This window comes from Lepus europaeus, chromosome 9 (genome assembly GCF_033115175.1).
Source record: "Lepus europaeus isolate LE1 chromosome 9, mLepTim1.pri, whole genome shotgun sequence".
NCBI lineage: Eukaryota > Metazoa > Chordata > Mammalia > Lagomorpha > Leporidae > Lepus > Lepus europaeus.
Window position 1 is genome coordinate 54,353,402 of NC_084835.1, and position 22,769 is coordinate 54,376,170.

The 22,769-nt window shown below is 42.2% G+C and overlaps 2 protein-coding genes and 1 long non-coding RNA gene across 5 annotated transcripts in view; all 3 read right to left on the bottom strand.

The window, feature by feature from the left end:
• The window catches only part of LOC133767106 (uncharacterized), a 134,492-nt gene that overhangs the window by 32,211 nt on the left and 79,512 nt on the right, over positions 1 to 22,769 (bottom strand). The gene's annotated exons all lie outside the window — the stretch shown is intronic.
• LOC133766539 (syntaxin-3-like) lies at positions 21,448 to 22,289 on the bottom strand. Its single transcript, XM_062200215.1, has one exon. The coding sequence runs from the start codon at positions 22,283 to 22,285 to the stop codon at positions 21,809 to 21,811; it is 477 nt and encodes a 158-aa protein (XP_062056199.1). The 5' UTR covers positions 22,286 to 22,289; the 3' UTR covers positions 21,448 to 21,808.
• Positions 22,319 to 22,675, bottom strand: LOC133766540 (syntaxin-3-like). The gene has a single exon (XM_062200216.1). It carries the CDS (start codon positions 22,673 to 22,675, stop codon positions 22,319 to 22,321), a length of 357 nt encoding a protein of 118 aa, XP_062056200.1.

Sequence of the window (22,769 nt, forward strand, 5' to 3'; positions counted from 1 at the left end):
TAAATGACATTCCATTTCAGCTTCATTGATATTTTTGCCCATATTGAGTAATTGTATCTTTTTGGGTTTGTTTTGGTATATATTTCTCTTATGTTGTTTCTTCTCAAAATTATAAGTGTGGAATATGTTTTCTGGTATTGTTTTGAATGTAATAGGTTACAATAATGTCTTTTTCAATCACATGTCTTTATAATAACATGTTGCCCAAAGATATATCATGACAAATTCATTACTTTTTCAACACATGGAATTGCTCTTGCAGATTTGAAATTTTATTTCATTTTCTTCTGTCCCACTTGTCTCTCTTCATTCTATACCATAAACCTATTTACTGGAAGTGCTCCCAAGATATGAATTTGACAAAAATCCAGTAGTAGCATGAAAGCAGACAAAAGAAGCAAAAGGCCAATAAAAATTATAATTTCTGAACAACTACAAAAAATTTAAAAATTGCTTTTTTCGGGACCAGCGCTGTGGTGTAGTGGGTAAAGCCGCCACCTGCAGTGCTGGCATCCTATATGGGTGCCAATTCATGTCCCGGCTACTCCGCTTCTGATCCAGCTCTCTTCTGTGGCCTGGGAAAGCAGTACAGGATGGCCCAAGTCCTTGGGCTTCTGCACCCAAGTGGGTGACCCAGAAGATGCTCCTACCTCCTGGCTTCAGATCAGCACAGCTCCAGCCATTGCAGTCAATTGGAGAGTGAAACAGTGGATGGAAGACCTCTTTCTCTCTCTCTCTAACTCTTACTTTCAAATAAATAAATAAATCTTTAAAAATTACTTTTTTCATGTTGTACAGTAGCAGCAAGGACTCAAACAATTTTCATTCACAATCATAGGTAAAGGATGAGAAATATGGGATCTGGCTCCTTCCACTCCAACTATGACATTCTTTGTAAGATACTTACATTTTACATTATACCTTGAACTTATTTTAGATGATCATAAACATGCATTTTAGTGGTATTGCATGTTCCATTGTAGTAGGTGATGGGGACTTGGGCATATGTGTTACAACAATCTTTCAACAGAATCTGCAATCATAATCAATTAAAGATGATTTAATTGCAAAACCTCACATAAAAGAGTTTTATTACTATTATTCCACAAAAATCAGAGATCAATAATGTCCCAGCAGAGTGAGGCTAATTTGAATATGTTTATTCTTGAAAAAATACATGTCTGATGTTCATTCAACAAAATTTATCAAACATTTTATTAATTTATAGCATGAAGGGACTTATGAGAAATAAGTAAATAGAAGTCAGAGAATTTTTCTTTCTCTTTTTAAAATTTTATCTAGAATCTCTCTAACAAACCTATAGCCAGCCTGCACCCACATGGGAGACCAGGGGAAACACCTGGCTCCTGGCTTCAGATCAGCGCAATGCGCTGGCCGCAGCGTGCCAGCCACAGCAGCCATTGGAGGGTGAACCAACGGCAAAAAGGGAGACCTTTCTCTCTGTCTCTCTCACTATCCACTCTGCCTGTCAAAAAACAAAAGAAAACAAAACAAACAAACAAACAAAAAAAAACCTATAGCCAGGTAGCACAGAAACCACTGATACCCTTCTGTTATTACACCTAGAGAGGCAAAGGTACAGCCAAGTTTGTATGACAATAGCAAGTGGAGTGACCTTGTGATTTTAGTCACATCCTCCAGCAGAAAAATCATACAGTGCAACACTGCCAAATCACATTTACTTATTAATAGTTCCTCTTACATGCTTGGGACTTTAACAAAACAGAAATGTGAGATCCTACAACTAGGTATGAAGGCAAAAGCCCCACAGGGAGATGACCTAAATGGAGGAAGAGGGTCATCAGGGATAGGCAGAGGAGCTTGGGGCTACGTGTGTTGTTTGCACACCAGTGTGGTGTGGTTGGAAGTAGAGGGACCAATAGTGTTGAAGTCAGGGAAGACAGGTGTGGTCAGCCAGTGGTGGTACAGCAGCTTAGACCTGCAGAGCGTAAGTGGACAGGGACAGGGAATCTACAGTCTCTGCCACAGGTCGGGGGAAAGAAAGGTCAAGTGGAGAGAACACTGCAGGCTTCTCTGGCATCTATTACATCCCCCAAGTTCTCCTTTTAACCCTTCCAGTCCTTGAAGTACTTTCTTAGACACTCAGTGCCAACTCTCACCCTCAATAGCAACACAAGGCAACACAATACCAACACAAATTTAAGATATGGGACAACTAACTTGGGCATCTCAGTGGAAGAGTCCTATAGGAATCTGTAGTGGGAGCAACTTCAGCACAGTGAGGCCCTCCAGGCCCATTCGATGACCTGCAAAGACAGGTGCAGCACAGGGAGGTTTGGTGTTCACATGGGCCCTGCCTTTGTGGGCCTGGAAAGATGGGCTGCTCCTCCTTCAGCACCTCCACTGCACACCCCCTGAAAATGTAGTCAGAATGTCTATGCTTGCACCTTGTCAACAGGCAGGGCCCGGGCAATGCTGATACTTGAGAGGGAGACCAGTCAAGAGCTCCCAAAGGAGATTGGGCTCCAGAGAGAGCCTTGGGCCTCTTGATCACCAGGTGGTCAGAACTGGCATTTTTCCACCAGAGGTCCAGGACTTTCCTGGAACACAAGGCCCACTCCTTAGGCCTCTCAGGGTAGTGGTGATTCTTCACACACAGCAAGGCCCACGTCCTCCTCCTCTGCCTCTCCCTTCTCTGCCTTCTCCTCTTTCTTCCTCCTCCTGCCCTGCCCTTCCCAGTGCTGCTCCTTAGTCCTCCCTTGGGGTTCCAAGGTGCCTGGAAGGGGAGCATCTCTGGAATCCTCCTCCTCCTCTTTTTCCTCTGGTACAGAGGGAAGGACATTGAACTCCAGCCTTCCTTCCAAGAGGTCTGCTTTCTTCTTGTCCATTTCTTACAGCAAGGCCTAGGAAACTTGGATCTAGAGCCAGCAGGTCTGGGGTCCCTATACCAACTGGGAGAAGGTGGCAGGACATGGAGAATGTGGGTCACCCAGTCAGGAGGGCCAGTGCAGTATGGCAGGGGAATCATGCGGTTCCTGCAGCAGCACAATTTAGGACAGCAATTTCTCATGGCAGGGGCAAAGCATGTGAGTCTGGAAAGTGCAGGAATGAAGATTATTTTAACTCTGAACTCACTGTGTACTACTCAGCTGACAGCTCGTGAAGTGGTAGCAGTGTGGATAAAGCCAAGGTGTAGTGTGAGGTAGGTTACCTGGAAGCTGGAGTGGGCAAGGGATTTCAAAAGGGCACCCAAAGGCTTAGGGCCTGGCAAGGCACTTGGCTCCAGCTGGACTTTCTAGCACCTAGGGGCATCCTGCTGATGCCCTGGGAGTTGGTGCCCCACAGATCACTGCACAACCTGTTGGGGCCTATGGCTGAAATGTGCCCAAGCTCTTGTGACCTTGGGCTCAGCAGGCTCTTCGCCACTGTGTCTGGGGTCTAACTTAGTCACAGTGACCCTGTGTAGTATGCCCTATCACCTTCAGCAGAGCAAGCTCACAGCTGAGTCTGGGAACAACCCAAACTCCAAAAGGTGCATCCCAGAGTCCTGTTCTGCACCCCCTGAAGATAGGTGCTCCTTCTCCATGGACACCCTGGCAGTTCTCCATCACCAGGCTGGCTGCTGCCAAAGGTTTCCTGCGAGGGGATTTGTTGCCCTGATTTGAGTGGCTGCTTCCTGCCACTACACCCTTTCCTGGTATGCAGCTTTTCTTCCCTATGGGTTACAAATGCAACCAAACATTTAAGAATCAAACTTTCTTTTTTTTTTTCCATGATATCTTGGCTTTCCATGCCTGCTATACTCTCATGGGCTCTTCCGCCAGATCCGAATGCCTTGAGGGCTGATTCTGAGGCCAGAGTGTTGTTTAGGACATCTGCCATTCTATGAGTCTGCTGTGTATCCCACTTCCCATGTTGGATCTTTCTCTCCCTTTTTGATTCTATCAGTTAGTATTAGCAGATACTTGTCTTGTTTGTGTGATCTCTTTGACTCTTAGACCTATCAGAGCTATCAATTGTGAGCTGAAATTGATCACTTGGACTAGTGTGATGGCATTGGTGCATGCCATCTTGATGGGATTGTGTTGGAATCCCCTGGCACATTTCTAACTCCACCATTTGCGGCCAGTCCGATTGAGCATGTCCCAAATTGTTCATCTCCTCCCTCTCTTTTTCCACTCTTAGATTTAACAGGGATCACTTTTCAGTTAAAATTTAAACACCTAAGAATAATTGTGTGTTAATTACTGAGTTCAACCAATAGTACTAGAACAACAACAAATACTAAAAAGGATAAAGTATTACATTGTACATCTAAAGTCAGGACAGGAGCTGATCAGTTCATTGTTGCTTATAGTGTCCATTTCACTTAACAGGTTTCCCCTTTGGCGCTCAGTTGGCACTGATCAGGGAAAACAAATGATATTTTTCTCTTTGGGATTGGCTTGATTCACTCAGCATGATGTTTTCCAGATTGCTCCATCTTGTTGCAAATGACTGGGTTTCGTTGTTTCTTACTGCTGTATAGTATTCTATGGAGTACATGTCCCATAATTTCTTTATCCAGTCTACTGTTGATGGGCATTTGGGTTGGTTCCAGGTCTTAGCTATTGTGAATTGAGCTGCAATAAACATTAATGTGCAGATGGCTTTTTTATTTGCCAAATTAATTTCCTTTGCGTAAATTCCAAGGAGTGGGATGGCTGGGTTGTATGGTAGGGTTATGTTCAGGTTTCTGAGGAATCTCCAGACAGACTAAATGAATGATCTCTGTGTGTGAGATCCCAGTGGAAAGAACGGGGCCATCAAAGAAGGAGGTACCCTTCTCCGAAGGGAGGAGAGAACTTCCACTTTGACTATGACCCTATCGGAATAAGATCAAAGTCAGCGAACTCTAAAGGCTTCCATAGCCCTGGCAACTCATGACTAGAGCCTAGGGAGATTACTGACGCCATGAACAGGAGTGTCAAATTGTTAAATCAGCAACAGGAGTCACTGTGTACTTACACCCCATGTGGGATCTGTCCCTAATGTGTCGTCTAAAGCCAAGTGATGCTATAACTAGTACTGAAACAGTATTTTTATACTTTGCGTTTCTGTGTGGGCACAAACTGATGAGGTCTTTACTAATTATATACTGAAGTGATCTTCTGTATATAAAGAGAATTGGAAATAAAAAAAAACAACCTGGTGTTAAAATGGAAATGGCATAGAAAATTAATTAATTTGAAAAAAAATTATGTAGGATCTCTGTCTTTAATGTGCTGTACATTGCTATGTAATGCTATAATTAGTAATCCAATGGTAGTTTTTTCACTTTATGTTGCTATATGGGCAAAATGTTGAAATCTTTACCTAATGTATACTAAACTGATCTTCTGTATACAAAAAAAAAAAAAGAATCAAACTTTCACATGGATGGTAGTGGCTTTGAACTCATGCTTTGTTATTCTGACTACATACTTTGAAATGTGTCTCTGTGTCTTCATCCATGCATCAGGATTGTGATGTTTTCTATTCTCTGTAGGGTATTGAACACCATGGCATATCTCTAATGAGCACCTGTGCACCTCCATCTAGGCACATCTCAACAAAAGCATGGTCCTAAGTTGACCATGGCCCTGACTGGGCTCTAGTTTCATCCAAAGTTGTAGAGTAGGGGTAGGGATCACAGTTGCCTGTGTATCATCATTCCATATTCGTATTTGAGCATTGCAGCCCACATTGTTTTGGAGGAGGGTGAATTTGAAGGATCTAAAATGTAAAGACTGTATTCTAGATCAGTGTTTATCTCTTCTGAAAGAAATGTGTCAGGGCTAATTCCATGTAATAAGAAGACAATTTCTCTGACCTTCAAGGAAGATGTCCAGAAAGTAAATGCATGTCTTGTTTGCAAGTTCATAGTGGAGCAATGCATTGAGGGAAAGATGAACAGATCGTGCACATTGTGTGCTTGTCAACTGGATTTACTTTTTTCTGTACATAGGATTGTCACCTAAATATCACTCTGGATATTCTTGAGCCCAAGACAGGGCATCAGGACATGGAGAGAATGTGTTGTTAGCCTATGAGCTCAAAGCTTTGGCATGACGAGATACAAAAAGCCCTACACACAGCTTTATTTACTATGAATGTCATTTCTTTGGTTTACTCCATTGGGGTGTTTTTATCTCTCACTGACCTGATGTGTATCAGACTTTTGATAAGAAAACATTTCAAAAGTGAGAAAAATAGAGGAACATTTTAAATGCATGTTTTAGTTTAAACATCTGTTTATAATAATATTGAGCATACTTTATACATTGAAAAATTGGTTTTAGCCCTTGGTTCGTAAAATTCCTTTCACAGTGTTATCAAAACAAATTGGGGCCGGCACCATGGCTCAATAGGCTAATCCTCCACCCGTGGCGCTGGCACACCGGGTTCTAGTCCCGGTCGGGGCCCCGGATTCTGTCCAGGTTGCCCCTCTACCAGGCCAGCCCTCTGCTATGGCCCGAGAGTGCAGTGGAGGATGGCCCAAGTGCTTGGGCCCTGCACCCGCATGGGAGACCAGGAGAAGCACCTGGCTCCTGGCTTCGGATCAGCGTGATGTGCCAGCTGCAGCGTGCCAGCCACGGTGGCCATTGGAGGGTGAACCAACGGCAAAGGGAAGACCTTTCTCTCTGTCTTTCTCTCTCTCACTGTCCACTCTGCCTGTCAAAAAAAAAAATTGGGCCTTCCACCCCTAACACACTCTGAGATAGGTAGGAAATAAAAGGTTTTGCTACACCAAGATTTTTTTTGAGAAGTAATATCAGCACTTTCTGACCATTTTAGGGTCAGAAGTGATGTACAGTTACGGCACTTCACTGTAATTCTTTGACATCATTGGAGGAGAGTTGAACAATTAACATGATTTGTTTGAACAAAAATAATAAGTGAGTACACATTTTGGGTAATGGCTTACTGAAGGAAGTCTGGAAAAGATTACAACATGTTACATGGCATGAAGGAGGGTGGGGGAGGAATCACTCTGTTTCTAAATCTGTATACATGAATTGCATGAAGTTTGTATACCTTAAATAAAATTTTTTAAAAAAGAAAATGGCAAATTTCTCTCGTGTTATTTCCATTTTATTTTTCTCAAAGAGGAAAAAGTACATTCAACATGCAATGCATATTGGGGCATCAGGACAATAAAAGGGAATTCGGAAAGAGTATTTAAAAAATTACAACTCTTGATTTTCCTTATCTAATGGGAATACATGATCCAGAAGCTCTTTTAAAATCTACAGTAGTCTCCAACATGTTCCTCTAAGGCAAAATACCATTGGATGGTAAGAATTTACTCTGAGATAATTTGGATTGGCAGAAAAAAAGTGCACCATCAAGGCAAAGCATCTTAAAATAAATCAATAGCAATATTTACATAACTTGCAGTTCTAGATGAGATAGCTTTTCACTTGACAGTTTGTAAACAACACATCTTCAGTTCTATTAAATGATCCAAGGAGAAGCCAGCAGCAGGTGGAATTTTGGTTGTGATAATAACCACAGCTGACTACCTGTGGTGGAACTCTCTCTACTCCTGTTTTCTTGTCTTGATCTTCAACAGTTCATTGTAAGCCATACAGGATTCGTGCAGGGACACCTGAGTGACTTATTGGATTCAATAAATGAAATTTTTTCCTCTACAATGTCTTTTGCTTCCTTGTTTTAGCCCCTATTTCTCTGCTGTCCTTTCCGATAGCCAGGATTAAACAAAAACAGACTGGTTTTTGTGCAGCCCCTTTTTAGGATGCTCTTTTCCTGACTTATTTCTCCATGGGTACTTTTTGTTTCCAAAAATGTATCAAATCCTTCCTATGGTTAATGACTTCCATAATTTCTTGGCTTTTATTAGTTTAATAGTCTGAGTATTCCTACATTTTATTTAAGTGTCATTTCAATAAGAATGCACTAAATATGTCTTCCTCATCCAAAATTTGAATGGCGTGCCCAACCATCCCAAACAGAAGAAAACTAACCTTAGCATAACATATATAACATTGAAGACTTCTTTTCTTTAAAAGACAGTAAGTATTTAGGATGTGCTCATTTCTACTGGAGAAATAATTCCTTCCCTTGGAATTGATTTGAATACTAAATCAGATGGTGAATGTAAGAATTGTCCTATAACGTTTAACAAAAAATGCTTTGTGCTGTTGTTTACTTCTTGCTATGTCAAATAATTAATGCAAGTGTCCCTCTTCCCAACTTCATTGCGAGCCTATGTCCAATCAGAGGCTTTACTTTACATGTTGCAAACATTTCCTAAATTTGAAACTTTTGGCTCTATGAACCATAGGTCGTATGGATTTTCTGTACTTCCTCCAAACTTCTTCAACAAATGTCACCAAATGTAAGAACCATTCTTTGCTCAAAGCAATGCAAAAATTGCCTGAGATTCTGATTTGGCCTGTCTTTTTTTTTTCCATCCATACCTGATCTCCATCTTCACTGAATACAAGACACATTGGTAGTAAATCCCTTCTTTGGATCAGTTGTGGATCTTCTCAATCTTAGTCTCTTACAATGAATTGAAATGATAGCCCACAGTGTTCGGAGGGGAGGAGATTACTAAATTTGAGTTTACCTTGCAGAATAATGCAAAACTTTGTGAAATCTCCCCTAAGCTGTATACAACCTGCCAGAATTGCTGTTAGAAATGTGATACTGACTCATAGGATAGCTTATCATGTTTTGATCTACATACAGAGAACATGTTAAGACCACCATTTCTGAGCATAAGATGCATAAGGAGGCATGCAACTGACTTATAAGAAGACAACTCTCATTTTTAAGCTGTCCAATCCCAAGGCTCATTCCCTTCAATATAAACGTCTCTCACAAAAGCTACCTTTGTAGTAATATTTAAACATAGCTCCTGGCTTCTGCCTTGGCTGTCTTTTAATAGAATTTCTCTCCACAAAAGGGCATGACTTCAGTGTATGGTTTTCTCATGCATACTGGAAATTGAAATCATATGATTTGGTAACAAATTTGTGACCAGAGAGGGCCTTACTGTCCCTGTGTTAATGAGTATAACACCAGTTGGGAATCTAAGTGGTTGCTCCAGCATTTGGCTTGGTGATTCTCATTTCACTTCCTTCCCCCAACTTGATGTCATTGATCATTTGTTTCACTTTTGCAGGAGTCTATGGGGATGAACGACATCTCCTAGTGATCAAAGTATTAACATACATATATAAAGTGACATCTCAGAAATTTTCCTTTCTCTGATCTCCCCACATAGCATGCGGGGGGGGGGATTTTGTTTGTGGACATTATTCAGTTAGTTGGAGTTTTATGTTCCAAAGGCATTTTATCCTTTTGCATAGAAGAAAAAACTGATTGCAGATTGTATTCTCTGTTTCTCTTGTTATTCTCAGAAATGAATGAGAACATTGTATCTACTAAAGGAATCGAATGTGAGCATTCCACTGGAATTTATCTATAAGTTAGTATCTAATTACTGTTTTTCCCTTTATATATATAATATATATATATATATATATATATATATGGCCGGCGCCGCGGCTCACTAGGCTAATCCTCCGCCTTGCGGCACCGGCACACCGGGTTCTAGTCCCGGTCGGGGCACCGATCCTGTGCCGGTTGCCCCTCTTCCAGGCCAGCTCTCTGCTGTGGCCAGGGAGTGCAGTGGAGGATTGTCGGAGGCCACCCGACAAACCACATGGAGACACGCAGCACTCAGTCAATTCATCACCACGTTTATTGCCTCATCGTGTTCCAAGCCAAAGTAGGGGGCCCGGCGATGAGGGACTGGAGGCATTCTCCCTAAGGAAACCCTTCAGTCTCCAGCCCCGAGCACACAGAAAGACAAGGTTATATACCCCAGACCCCATACAGATAACATTCATTGTGTGCAATCAAGCATAGCACAGGAACAGAGCAAGTTTACAAAGTAGCAATGATCAGGGTACAAGCTCTGCAGATAGAGCAAAGAACATCATAAACCTTCATCAGAAGTCACATCCTGCCTGCAGGAATGTGTCTTGTGCCTTCAGAACAACAAGCACAGGAAACAGGATTAGATAAGGGACAGCCTCAGCCTGCTGCATCTCATGTCGGGCCAGGGCCACTGGCCCTGACAAAGGATGGCCCAAGTTCTTGGGCCCTGCACCCCATGGGAGACCAGGAGAAGCACCTGGCTCCTGCCATTGGATCAGTGCGGTGCGCCGGCCGCAGCACGCAACCGCGGCGGCCATTGGAGGGTGAACCAACGGCAAAAAAGGAAGACCTTTCTCTCTGTCTCTCTCTCTCACTGTCCACTCCGCCTGTCAAAAAAAAAAAAAGAAAAAAATATATATGTGTATATAATTATGATAAGTTTCTTCTGAGAACCCAGGGTTCTCTTAGAAAAAGGCTGAGAAGCTGGTGAGAGACATTTTTAAGCACCAGTGAACCCTTTATATGTTCAAGTGGATTTGGCCATACCAGGCTCTGTGGGGTGCCACCACCAACTTTCATACTACAGAAATGACTTTGCAGCAAGATTATTAAAAGGATTTTCAAAGCAGAGGAACTTAACAAGTTTCAATACATGAGACACAACCAAATGCAGACCCTGGAGAGAATTTGTAGGCCCACCACGGGTACATTAACAACTAGGCCCAGAAAATTTTTTAAAAATAAAAACATATCTAGTATACAACAGGCAGCCTCTGACAATGTTACAGAAATTGGTATGAGCTGTTTGGATACTCATGCCTGAGGTGCTGAAGATTGCTTTTTGGATATTAAGTAAATGGGACAGATGTTCCAAAGGAAGAAGAAAGGGAATATGAAGCAACGGGCCACCCTGCTGACAGTGGGATTGAATTAAGGAAGATCCAAACTTTATTTTTTTAAAGATTTATTTATTTATTTGAAAGAGTTACAGAGAGAGAGAAGGAGAGCTAGAGAGAGAGGTCTTCCATCCATTGGTTCACTCCCCAATTGGCCTCACCGTCCGGAGCTATGCAGATCTGAAGCTAGGAGCCAGGGGCTTCTTCTGGGTCTCCAATGCTAGTGCAAGGGCCCAAGGACTTGGGCCACCTTCTACTGCTTTCCCAGGCCATAGCAGAGAGCAGGATTGGAACTGGAGCAGCAAGGTCTCAAACTGGCACTAATATGGGATGCTGGTACTGCAAGCAGCAGCTTAATCTGCTATGCCACAGCACCAGCCCAGATCCAAACCTTATGCATACCCACCACAACATGGAGTCAGAACCAAGGAATACCACAGATACCTGATTCCAAACTGCAATGGTCAGCTGGTATTTGCCAATGCACTACTACCTAGGGATATAATTCATGAGCTCATCAACTGCCACAGATAATCATTAGAACTGTGGAACCCAGGGCCTCCCACAAAACTTCGTGGTTCTATAAAGGTTTCCTGGTCAGAGCCCCAGGTAACCATGACAATGAGAAATAGACTCACAGATATTTTGGTCCACACAGGTAACACCTACTCACTACTGAAGGCTGGAGTGGGTAAACTCTCAGAAAAATCCCTCCTCTGACTATTTCAAGAAAAATTGGCAAAAATATCACAAGTATAGTTTTCAATATATGCCTGAATACCTCATACCCTGTTGTCATGAGATTTGCTAACTAAATTTAATGCTGAAGTCTAGATATCCAGCTTTAACTTTTGAAAATGCCCATACCTTTCATGCAGTGCTACTTCAACAAGAAATGGACCTGGGAAATGTCATCGCTGAATAGATCTCACAGCAGGTAAGCATTCATTTGTGGACAAAAAGGGAAACCAGGAAGAGAGAAAACAGCCTTTTTTTTTTCAGGGAAGCAAAGGCTTCACCTCAATATTGAAATTCCACATTTGAAGGGCTGGTGCTGTGGCACAGGGCATTAGCCCTGGCCCGAAGTGCCGGCATCCCATATGGGCACTGGTTCAAGACCCGATTGCTCCACTTCTGATCCAGCTCTCTGCTATGGCCTGGGAAAGCAGTAGAAGATGGCCCAAGTACTTGGGACCCTGCACCCGCTTGGGAGATCTGGAGGAAGTTTCTGGCTCCTGGCTTTGGATCAGCACAGCTTTAGCCATTGCGGCCAACTGGGGAGTGAAGCAGCGGATGGAAGACCTCTCTCTATTTCTCTCTTTTATTTGGCAGAGTTGGACAGTGAGAGAGAGAGAGAGAGAGAGACAGAGAGAAAGGTCTTCCTTCCGTTGGCTCACCCCACAAATGGCTACTATGGCCGGAGCTATACTGATCCGAAGCCAGGAGCCAGGTGCTTCCACCTGGTCTCCCATGTGGGTGCAGGGGCCCAAGCACTCCACTGCCTTCCCGGGCCACAGCAGAGAGCTGGACTGGAGGAGAAGCAACCAGGACTAGAAACTGGCATCCATATAGGATGCAGACGCCGCAAGTGGAGGCTTAATCAAGTGAGCCACGGCACCCACACACACACACACACCTCTCCTCTTTCTGTGTAACTCTGACTTTCAAATAAATAAATAAATCTTTAAAAAAAACAAATTCCACATTTGAAACAATACCCTCTGAAAGCATGTGAAAAAGAGGCTCCCAAATGTGAATACTGGGCTTCCTTCAATACCAACACGTATGCTCCTGCCAATCAAAATATAATACCCTGATCCTGCCAGTACAGAAGTCAGGGACCATCTTCCCAGTTCCAAAACAGAAGAAAACCAGCTCAGAACTTGGCTCCACAGGATGATGAATTAAGTCCAGCAGGGCATGGTGAATGATCTGTGCAGCTCACTCTACACCCAACAGAGGATTTCACACCCTGCATGGTTCTCACTGAGCTCCCTTACCCCAAGCCCTCCAACACACAAACACATACAACATAAGCATGTACAATGTATTTTACTGGCTTCTCATAAGTCACAAGCAGGTGACAATAGTGTTCCAGGGGCTGTCTACAATGCTTATAGCACAGGCACAGTAGCTCTGACCCAGAGCTGTCAAAAACAAGGGTTTCAAAATAATGCTGGCTTCCCTAAATCAAAAGGGACACCCTATACCATCTGCATGGACCCATAAAATTTGCCTCATACCTTTGTGTATTTACAGATCTTAATTTAGATAAATTTCAGTTATTAAAATGTGGAGTGGAGAAAGAATGATTGAAGAACCAATATGAATTCCAAGATAAATGAGCCTTGACTGTAGGCTAAGTAAAAGAAAACCATCATAAAAGGATGGAGCATAGGATTTCATTCACACAGAATGGCCAGAGAAGAAAAATCTGTGGAGACAGCATTAGATTAGTGTTTTCTGAAGGTGGCATGGTGATTAAGATTGGAGGATTGTGGAACAGGGGATAAAGTTTCTTATCAGAGTACTAAAAACACTGAAATCAAGTGTGTTCATGAGTATACAATTCTATGAATACACAAAAAGTTACTGAATTGGGCACACTAGATAGCTTAAGTGTATAGTAGGTGAATTACATATAAAAATGATTTTAGGGGACCCATGTTGTGAAACAGTGGGTTAAGACATTACCTGTGAGTCTGGCACCTTATACTGGCACTGGTTTTAGTCCTGGCTGCTGCACTTCTCATTCAGATACCTGATAATGCACCCAGAAAAGTAGCAGAAGATGGCCCAACTATCTGGGTCCCTGTCAACTACATGGGATACCCCAGTAGAATTTCAGGCACCAGAATCATTTCCTGACACCTTTCAATCCTCACATAATGTCAGCATCAATTGATGTGCAGTTATTCCTGACTCACTAATGCCCCTGGTCATTAACTGCTGCATTGCTAGGTGTTAATAAATTCTGTCACATATGGAGGCTGGACCAAACTTGGACAGTCAGAGAGGTGGGTGGGGCCGTGGTTCCCATCCTCCTGCCCCAGGTGCAAGGGCAGAAACTGCAGTGGAGAAAGGGAAAAGGTAAGAGGAGGCTCCTAGTGCTTCTGCCTCACTATTGACTGCCTCCCCTGAATACTCTGGCATTAATTTTTTGTGCAAATATTTTTGCTATAAATTACAAATTTATCTCTTTATGAGGTCATGAAAAGGAAATCAAACCTGATGGTGCTTTTTTTTTAAAGATTTATTTATTTATTTGAAAAGCAGAGTTACAGAAGGAGAAGGAGACACACTTGAGGGGTTGGAGAGAGAGAGAAAGAGAGAGATCTTCCATCATTTGGTTAACTCCCTCAATGACCACAATAGCCAGGACTGGACCAAGCTGCACGCAAGAGTCAGAAGCTTCATCTGAATCTCCCATGTGATTTCAGGGTCCCAAGTACTTGGGCCATTTACGCTGCTCTCCTAGGCACATTAGCAGGAAGCTGGCTCAAAACTGAAAGTCAGGACTCAAACAGATGTCCATAGGAATAGTTTTACCCTCTGTGCCACAATGCCAATCCCCAGCCATTTTTCTTTTTAAAGTATCCTGTGAAGAGTCTACATCCATGGTGTTCTCAACTAGATATTTCTTATTTAAATTGTTGGAGAAATAAATGTAAAATCAGCAGGTGCTGGTTTTATAATAAAACAACAATACATTGCTAATCTGAACTGACTGCTTCAGAAGTACTTTATTAACAAACACATAGAGGACCCAGAAGATACTTTTATAGAACTGAGGTTCAGGCCTGGCTCTGAATTCCCTTCATATGTTTAAATAAATGTGTATATTCTCAATCAATAAAATAAATGTACATATGAATGATGGATTTTCTAATTAAATTTTACATGCTAATTTTTATGCAAATGATAGTTTAAATGACCAAATGTTGGTATTTTACAATTTTATTCTAAAATATACATGCTCCCAAAATGAACACTGTTTTTTTTTCACAATCAATACAAAGTCATTTATTTTTTAAGTTAGCAATAAAATAATCATTTACATTTTTAAAAATTATAAACAGAAAAAAACCTTCACATGCTGTATCCCAGTCTGTGAGCCCGAGGCCTCACTCTAAGTGGTCATTAAAGGCCTATGATTAAAGTTTGTTCCCCTGTTGCTGGATTCAGTCCACTATTTGACATCATAACCACGGGCAAAGGGGCAATCCGTTGGTTCTGTCTGATTGCTAGGTGATGACTAGGAGTAAGTAGCCTTTGCAAAAAAGCTAATGAGCAGCATCTGGATTAGGGTGCCGCTCACCCTACCCTGAAAAGCTTTAACGTCAAAGCTGAAATATAGCCGGTACCCCAAATCAGGGAGACTGGCCAAGACCAGCAGGGAATCTGAGGCACTTGCCACTGAGTTAACACAGACACTAGAAGATATCCTACCTGTTGCCTCCTGCATGATAAGAATTAGGGGACACAAGATGGCGGAATAGGCAGGGAGCACACTATTAGTCCGGGGGAGAGACAGTTTAATATAAGTGGAGATACTACAGGGTCAAGGAAGAGTAGGGGATGAAACAGCATAGGAAACTCTTCCGGAACTAGTGATTCACAGTGGACCTGCGTGGAGAGCGTGGAAGCCCAAGTTCGGGACACCAGCGGCAGACTCAACACACCAGCACTGGAACGCGAGGTGAGCCGAACCTCAATAGCCCGAGACACCAGCGGACAAGCGGAAAGAGGAGGCTAGAGGGAACGAGGCTTGAAACTCCATGGGGAAAAATTCACCAGGCTAACTAGAAGAGAAAGAGGAAAAAAATAAAGTGACCGATACGGACACAAGTTTCTCTCTCTCTGCTCACCTCTCAAAGGCGAGCAAGACAGAGCAGGTGCCATTTTGAACATATGTCATAAGCAGGGCGACCTCAGGTCTGCACCAGCCCTGAGCCTAGCAGAAAAACCTGACTCTGGGGGGAGGGGTGAAATAACAGGAGATTAGCATCTAACTTGGTAACCCAGTGGGAGACTGCAGGAGAATTGGAGCCCACACTGGGGGCAGCAGAGATTCCCTGTGTGGTCCTTGGGAAAGAGCTTCCGATCTCTGGCTCCTGTGGGTATATCATTTGCCTGCTAACTACCTCCAATCACATTCAGCTGTGCGGAATTACTTCCCTTTTGAATCAAAAAAAGAGAGACAGATTTACCATGCCTAACCTGGGAGTGTCATCTTTGACACACCCTCAACCCTGAGGAACCAAACACAGCTCTCAGTCCACACTCATCTCAAGCCTCTAAGGCTCCACTGAAAGCAGACAGTCCACTTAATATAGAGCCATAGTGTAACAAGAAAAAACACCACAGTGAAGAAACCAAATATCTCCAACATGCCAAACAACAAACGCAAAAACCAAGCTAACAAGAACAAGGAAGAAACTATGACGCCCCCAAATGAAAAAGACACCACAATTCAAGATTATGAAGATGATGAGATCGAAGAAATGCAAGAAGCGGATCTCAAAAAATTGATAAGAACAGTAAGAAGTTCTCAAAAACAAATTCTTGAACTACAGAAATCCTTAATGGACAAGATAGAAAATCTCTCTCGTGAAAATGAAATATTAAGGAGGAATCAAAATGAAATGAAATAACTAATGGAACAAGAAACTGTGATAGTGACGAGAAATCATAATGAAATGAAGAATTCAATAGATCAAATGACAAACACATTAGAGAGCCTTAAAAAACAGAATGGGTGAAGCAGAAGAGAGAATATCAGACTTAGAAGACAGAGAACAGGAAAGGAAACAGGCAAACCAAAGAAAAGAAGAAGAAATTAGAAATCTAAAAAATATTGTCGGGAATCTACAGGATACTATTAAAAAACCCAACATTCGGGTTCTAGGAGTTCCTGAAGGCATGGATAGGGAGAAAGGATTTGAAGGCATTTTCAGTGAGATACTAGCAGAAAATTTCCCAGGTTTGGAGAAGGACAGAGGCATCTTAGTACAGGAAGCTCATAGAACCCCTAATAAACATGACCAAAAGAGATCCTCACCACGACATGTTGTAATCAAACTCACCACAGTGAAACATAAAGAAAAGATCCTAAAATGTGCAAGAGAGAAACGTCAGATTACTCTTAGAGGATCTCCAATTAGACTCACAGCAGACTTCTCATCAGAAACCCTACAAGCTAGAAGGGAATGGCGAGACATAGCCCAGGTACTAAGAGAGAAAAACTGCCAGCCCAGAATACTATATCCTGCAAAGCTCTCATTTGTGAATGAAGGTGAAATAAAGACTTTTCATAGCAAACAGAAACTGAAAGAATTTGTTGCCACTCATCCTGCCCTGCAAAAGATGCTTCAAGATGTGTTACACACAGAAACACAGAAACATGGTCACCAATATGAAAGAAGGTAAAGGAAGGAAACCTCACATCAAAAGATCACAGGAAGCTCAATTTCTCTTTGACATAGAATTAAACTCTGATGCTCTGTTAAAGCAATGTGTTAAAGTAATCTATTAGGTTCTCTTGATGTCTGTTAAATTCTAATTGTTCAAAAACAGCTGAATTTTTATTAAGAGCTATGGGTTATTTAACTATGTGCTTATTTTCAAAGATTTGTATAATCACCTTGTAACAATGATCAGATTTGGTCTACGTTATGTCATGATTTTAAGGAATCTTATTTCAACCAGATATTTTGGATTTTGAGCCTTCTTGGCATTCTTGACAGGCATTCAAAAAATCAAAGTTCCAAACAATCTGGACTCCAAAATTTCCAGTAAATCTTGGACTTTGGTTTTTCCAGTTTGGGCCCAACTGAAAAAATCGAAGGACCTATGTCTCTCATCTTAAAGAGACACCAACTAATCAGTCTATTTGGATTATATTAGAAGGACTGTCAGGATGTGATGTGGTACCAGACTTTAAGTTTCTATAATGGAAAATGCTATTAATACAAATGTTTGAGAATTAAAAAGTCTAATGATCTTGTGTTACTAGACATGATAGTTATCTTAATGAGAAAGCCCCAGAGGCCTAAAGGGTTAAATACTTGTAAAATCCTACATGTGCTTTCAAAAATACTGTGAAGTAAGCAAGTGCCTCTTGTTGGCTGATGAGTTTATAATTTTAAACATGGCGATTAAAGTCTTTTGTCATCCATAGTTATATATGATGTGCTGCTCATAAAACTAAAGCGTTGTTGGTTCTGTGTTTAGCTGTCCTCCTATAGGTTCCTATGGACTTTTTCCAGCCACTTTTATTGTATTCAGTACTTTGGGATGGCTCTGTAAACAGATGAACCCAATAATGTATTAACAGTACCTACTGAGAGAAAGTATGGTTAACTGAGGTTACTAAAAAGAAAAAGCAATTCAAATCAATTGGCAATCTACAAAAAGAGTTAAAGATTTTAAAAGCTATTATTAAAATTGCTATATTGGTCTATTATGCTATGTTATCTGTGTGTACATATGGTATGTCCACATGGGGAAATTTTATTAAGAGTTTTATTTTAAATGGCTTATGGATAAGATTGTCCATAAATTTAAGCTGCTAAAATCAATCAAAGATACATTTTAATTAGTGTGACCTGAATCTGTGTACCATATGTTTTAAACGTGTTGGTAGAAAGAAACTAAAAACATTTTAGATGGTTGTGCTTAAGTTTACTGGCTAAACAAACTACACCATGTTAGATATTTAAGAGGTGTTTTCAAATACATGATGCTTAAAATTTATAGAAGGCATTGGACCTTCTGGTAAATGTTTTCTTAAGTTGTTATCTAATGGTTGAAACTGTTTGCTAAGTATTCATGTGATATTGCTAATGTCAGCAAGCGATCTAGGACTTGCTCCCTCATTTCTCTATTCTAAGCCCAACTTCTTCTTTCATTTCTCTATTCTCTTCAAGGTAGGAAACTAATTCTATTATGAAGGAATCTGTTGGACGCACAATTTAATCTTTAGACCTTATAAAAGAGATGGCTAACATTTTTCTGTAATAGCATAGCCAAAATAAGAACTTAAATAATAATCTCATAGCTAGATTCACTTGGCCCTCAGCGAAGTATACAGTAAGTAGAAAAAACCTCCCATTCAGACCAAAGGGAAAGAACGTTTTTAAGTGAGAATATAATTTTCCTCATAGGCATTGTCTACCTTAGAATAACTACTACAGAACATGCCTGTGACTATAGACTTGTAGTTCAGGCCACTGAAGATTAGAGATGGGACACGGGCACTCCCTTGACTTGCATCCTCTGGTCTGCTTTAACACAAACCAGGAGGAAAAGAAAGCTAGGCATCAGAAGCAATGGGTGGCAGGCCTATTAATGGCTGATCTGTACAGTGATCTGCCCTCAAGGAGACCCAACAGGCCAGTCCACTGCAGTGGCTTTCAATGTGGTAAGCCTGGGCTTCAGCAGAAGTCAGCTTGTGAAGAGCCCTGGCAGCAGCTCTGCCAAGAGTTGGATCACTGGAAATGGACCTGCCCTGGAGTCGAAGGATGCCCAGGTCAGAGCCACAGATCTTATTGGCTCTAAGCTGAAAAGCCCTTCACTCAGCCCAACTTCCAAAGTGACCACTGCAGCTGAGGGGATGGTCAAGTAGGGTCAGCAACATTGCAGGCAGAATGGTAAATTTCTTGTTAGAGATGCCCCCTCTCTTTACCTGACCAGCTCTCCTCCCAGGCCAGCCAAGTAATGAAAGTCAACAGAGTGCCTTCCCCTAGGAGGTTCACACCTCCCTTAGGATATACCCCATGTGAAGAGATAGATAGGTCTGGGCCTCTGAATTTACAAGGCCTATAGCCCACCAGATTATTATCAAGCCCCTTCTATCAGGTTCTATTTGCCTCTCAATCAGAAAAATTACTTGTAGCTTAGACAGCACCTTTCTTAGCTCCTCTAATAATGACTCTGTCCTTTGTTCTAGACCCTGTCTAGTGCACTTGGGCCTCATTCCTTTGTAATCCTAACCTCTACTCTACCACCAATGGCTCTACTCCCAACCTGTGTGTACTGATGGTCCTCTTCCCCACTTAATGCTGTATAATTGTTCAAACCTGGTAAATGCACTCTTAGGATCATGGGTTACTATCCTCACTCTGTCTTTTATGACCTTGTCTAAATATGAGCAGAGTCGGCAAACTTGGAAGGCTTCCATAGCCTTGGCAACTCATGACGACAGCCTAGGGTGGTTACTGGCACCATAAACTAGAGTGTCAATTTGTTGGGTCAACAACAGGAGTCACTGTGCACTTGCTCCTCATGTGAGATCTCTGTCCTTAATGTGCTGTACATTGTGATTTAATGCTATAACTAGTACTCAAACAGTATGTTTCAGTTTGTGTTTCTATGTGGGTGCAAACTGTTGAAATCTTTATACTAAATTGGTCTTCTGTATATAAAGAGAATTGAAAATTTATCTTGATGCAAATGGAAGGGGAGAGGGAGCGGGAGAGGGGAGGGTTGCGGGTGGGAGGTAAGTTATGGGAGGGAGAAGCCATTGTAATCCATAAGCTGAACACTGGAAATTTATATTAATTAAATAAAAGTTAAAAAAAAAAGAACTCAAAAAAAAAAAAAGAATTAGGGGACACAAGCGGTCTAGTTCATTAACCCAACAGGCAGATCTACTCTGTAGTTGCTGGTCTCTCCCAACAGACTCAGTCCTGGAGACACAATATCCCATAGGTCATGTGATAACATCAAATTGCTGTGGGATATTCTTGGGATGAGGCTATCATAGGCAGCAGATAGGGAAGATGTCAAAACACTACACTTCTCTGCTATGCAGAAAAACTGAGTAGGGATCAACTAGATAGATCTTCACTCCAAAAATCTCATTTGATCATTTGATTCTCCCATTCCTCAACTAGAAAACAAGTTTCTTGATGACATGGGAAGATCATATTCCTATAGTGATTCATTTGCAAGTAGGCAAATGTCTGCAGTTTTTAGCCTAATCTTTTTTTTTTGAGGTCATATATTTCACTTCTAGTTTCTTACTTCCTGAGACACACACACGTACATGCACATACGTCTAACACACACAGTTATATATATATATATATATATATATATATATATATATATATATCTGGAACACATGTGTGACCAAATACTCAAACTGATATAATACCAGTCTCAAATATTTCTGGAGTCTGAAACTCTAGCACCTTGTCCCTGGCCCAGTTTGAAATCCCTGGTTATTTTTGATCTCAAAGCAATGGCTTCACAAAGAATCACTCTCTAATAGCAAAGTTTCCAAGCCTCAGACATGGAAACAAATATGCAATACTCTCAGCCTTTGCAAATGATAGCCTCAGATGACCATATCATCCTGGTCCCTCCTTAGTAAACATGAGAGAATACGACATAGATAAAGAGTAAATTGGCCCCAAGCTGAACATATGAAATTAAGAATTTCAAACAAGTCAGCCTCTCCGACCAAAATGGCATCTGCCAGTCTGTGTGTTTTTAGAACATGGGGACAACAAACTGAGCATTGGCATCAGGTAGAAGACTCAGATCCAAGCCTTACTGTTGCCAAACTAAGAATCCCTCTGCTTTGTTAAAGATACTCTCCTAAAAAGTACATTGAAGTTGCCAGGAGAATACCCCATGAGGTAGAACATACAGCACCTTTGGGAGGGTCTCATGTGGGCTCTCCAAGGTGCAAGGCATAATTTGGCACACCCCAGGAGGAAAAAGAAGCCCACTGGTTCATATGGTCCAGGAGAATGGTACGTCAGAGCTGGTGGGACAGCAGGTGGTTCTGAGAACTCAGGGTTGCTTCAGGTAGATTAGATTCCTCCAGGGGTAGACTGTTTGCTGAGTCAGGTCCAAGGATGGTTTACAAGGAAACAAAGGAACAGGTCCCACGCACTCTCAGGAAGGCCATTCAAACTCCGTTCCCATCTGCAGACAACGGTGGCCACACCAGGATTTCACTGCAGCCGCCTTTTGGGGCACTCTTATTACAGTGCAACAGAAAGTCCAATAATCAATGCTAAAATGCCCAGCAACACAACTACTATCACAATGATAATTATCAATTTCTTCCGGGCCTGACTCTGGTATTTCACAGCTTTTTTAGTCTCATCTCGTGCCTTCTCCACATGGTCCACTGTGTGCATGACATTCAGCTCTATGTTATCTAACATCTCACTCTGATTCTCCACCAGCGTGACGATGTCCATAAGCATGTCGTGAAGCTCCTTGATGCTGCTCTCCAGCCTCACGATGTCCTTGTGCCGACCCTCGATCTCACTGAGCGCTTGTTTGGAAATCTGGGAGTCAATGATCCCAGAGGTGAAGATGGCTGGGTTGCCACTCTCTAACATCTCCTCCAGTTCCTCATCTGTTGTCTTTTTGCCAGTGATTTCAAGCTGCCGCTGGATTCTCCCTTTGCTGCGTTCACGGAAGTCCACCTGAGCTTCGTTGTATTTGGTCATCACCTCCACAAACTTCCGGGAGAGGACAGAGTGCTAAGATTTCCTAATCCCAAGGTCTGCAGATGACCGGACCTCATCTTCTTCAATGTGCCTCTCCATGCTCTTCAGCTTTTTCCGGACATTGTTGGCTCTTTTCTTGATCTCAGTTGTGAGCTGCTCTAGGTCATCCTTGGTTTTTGGCTCCGGAATTGGTGCGGAAAGAATGATACTGTAGAGTTTCTTGGCTTCCTCCACGTGCTCTGAGATCTTGTCAATGTTGAGCCGAGTTTCTTCAATCTCTGAAAAGAACTCATCCATGAAAGCTGTGTTGTCAATAGCGATCCCAACCTCATCAGTGTCATCATCCTGTGTCAGCTGCTCGGCCTTCAGCTGCTCCAGCCGGTCCTTCATCCTGCCGCAGTGGCGCCCGAGGCCGGGAGCGCGCCCCAGGTGAGCGCGCCCCAAGTGAGTGCCCGGAAGTGGCGAGGGAGCTAGGCAGGTGCAT

Bases quoted from the DNA above. Each gene is read 5' to 3' on its own strand.
- LOC133766539 (XM_062200215.1), bottom strand. From the start codon at position 22,285: ATGACCAAATACAACGAAGCTCAGGTGGACTTCCGTGAACGCAGCAAA.
- LOC133766540 (XM_062200216.1), bottom strand. From the start codon at position 22,675: ATGAAGGACCGGCTGGAGCAGCTGAAGGCCGAGCAGCTGACACAGGAT.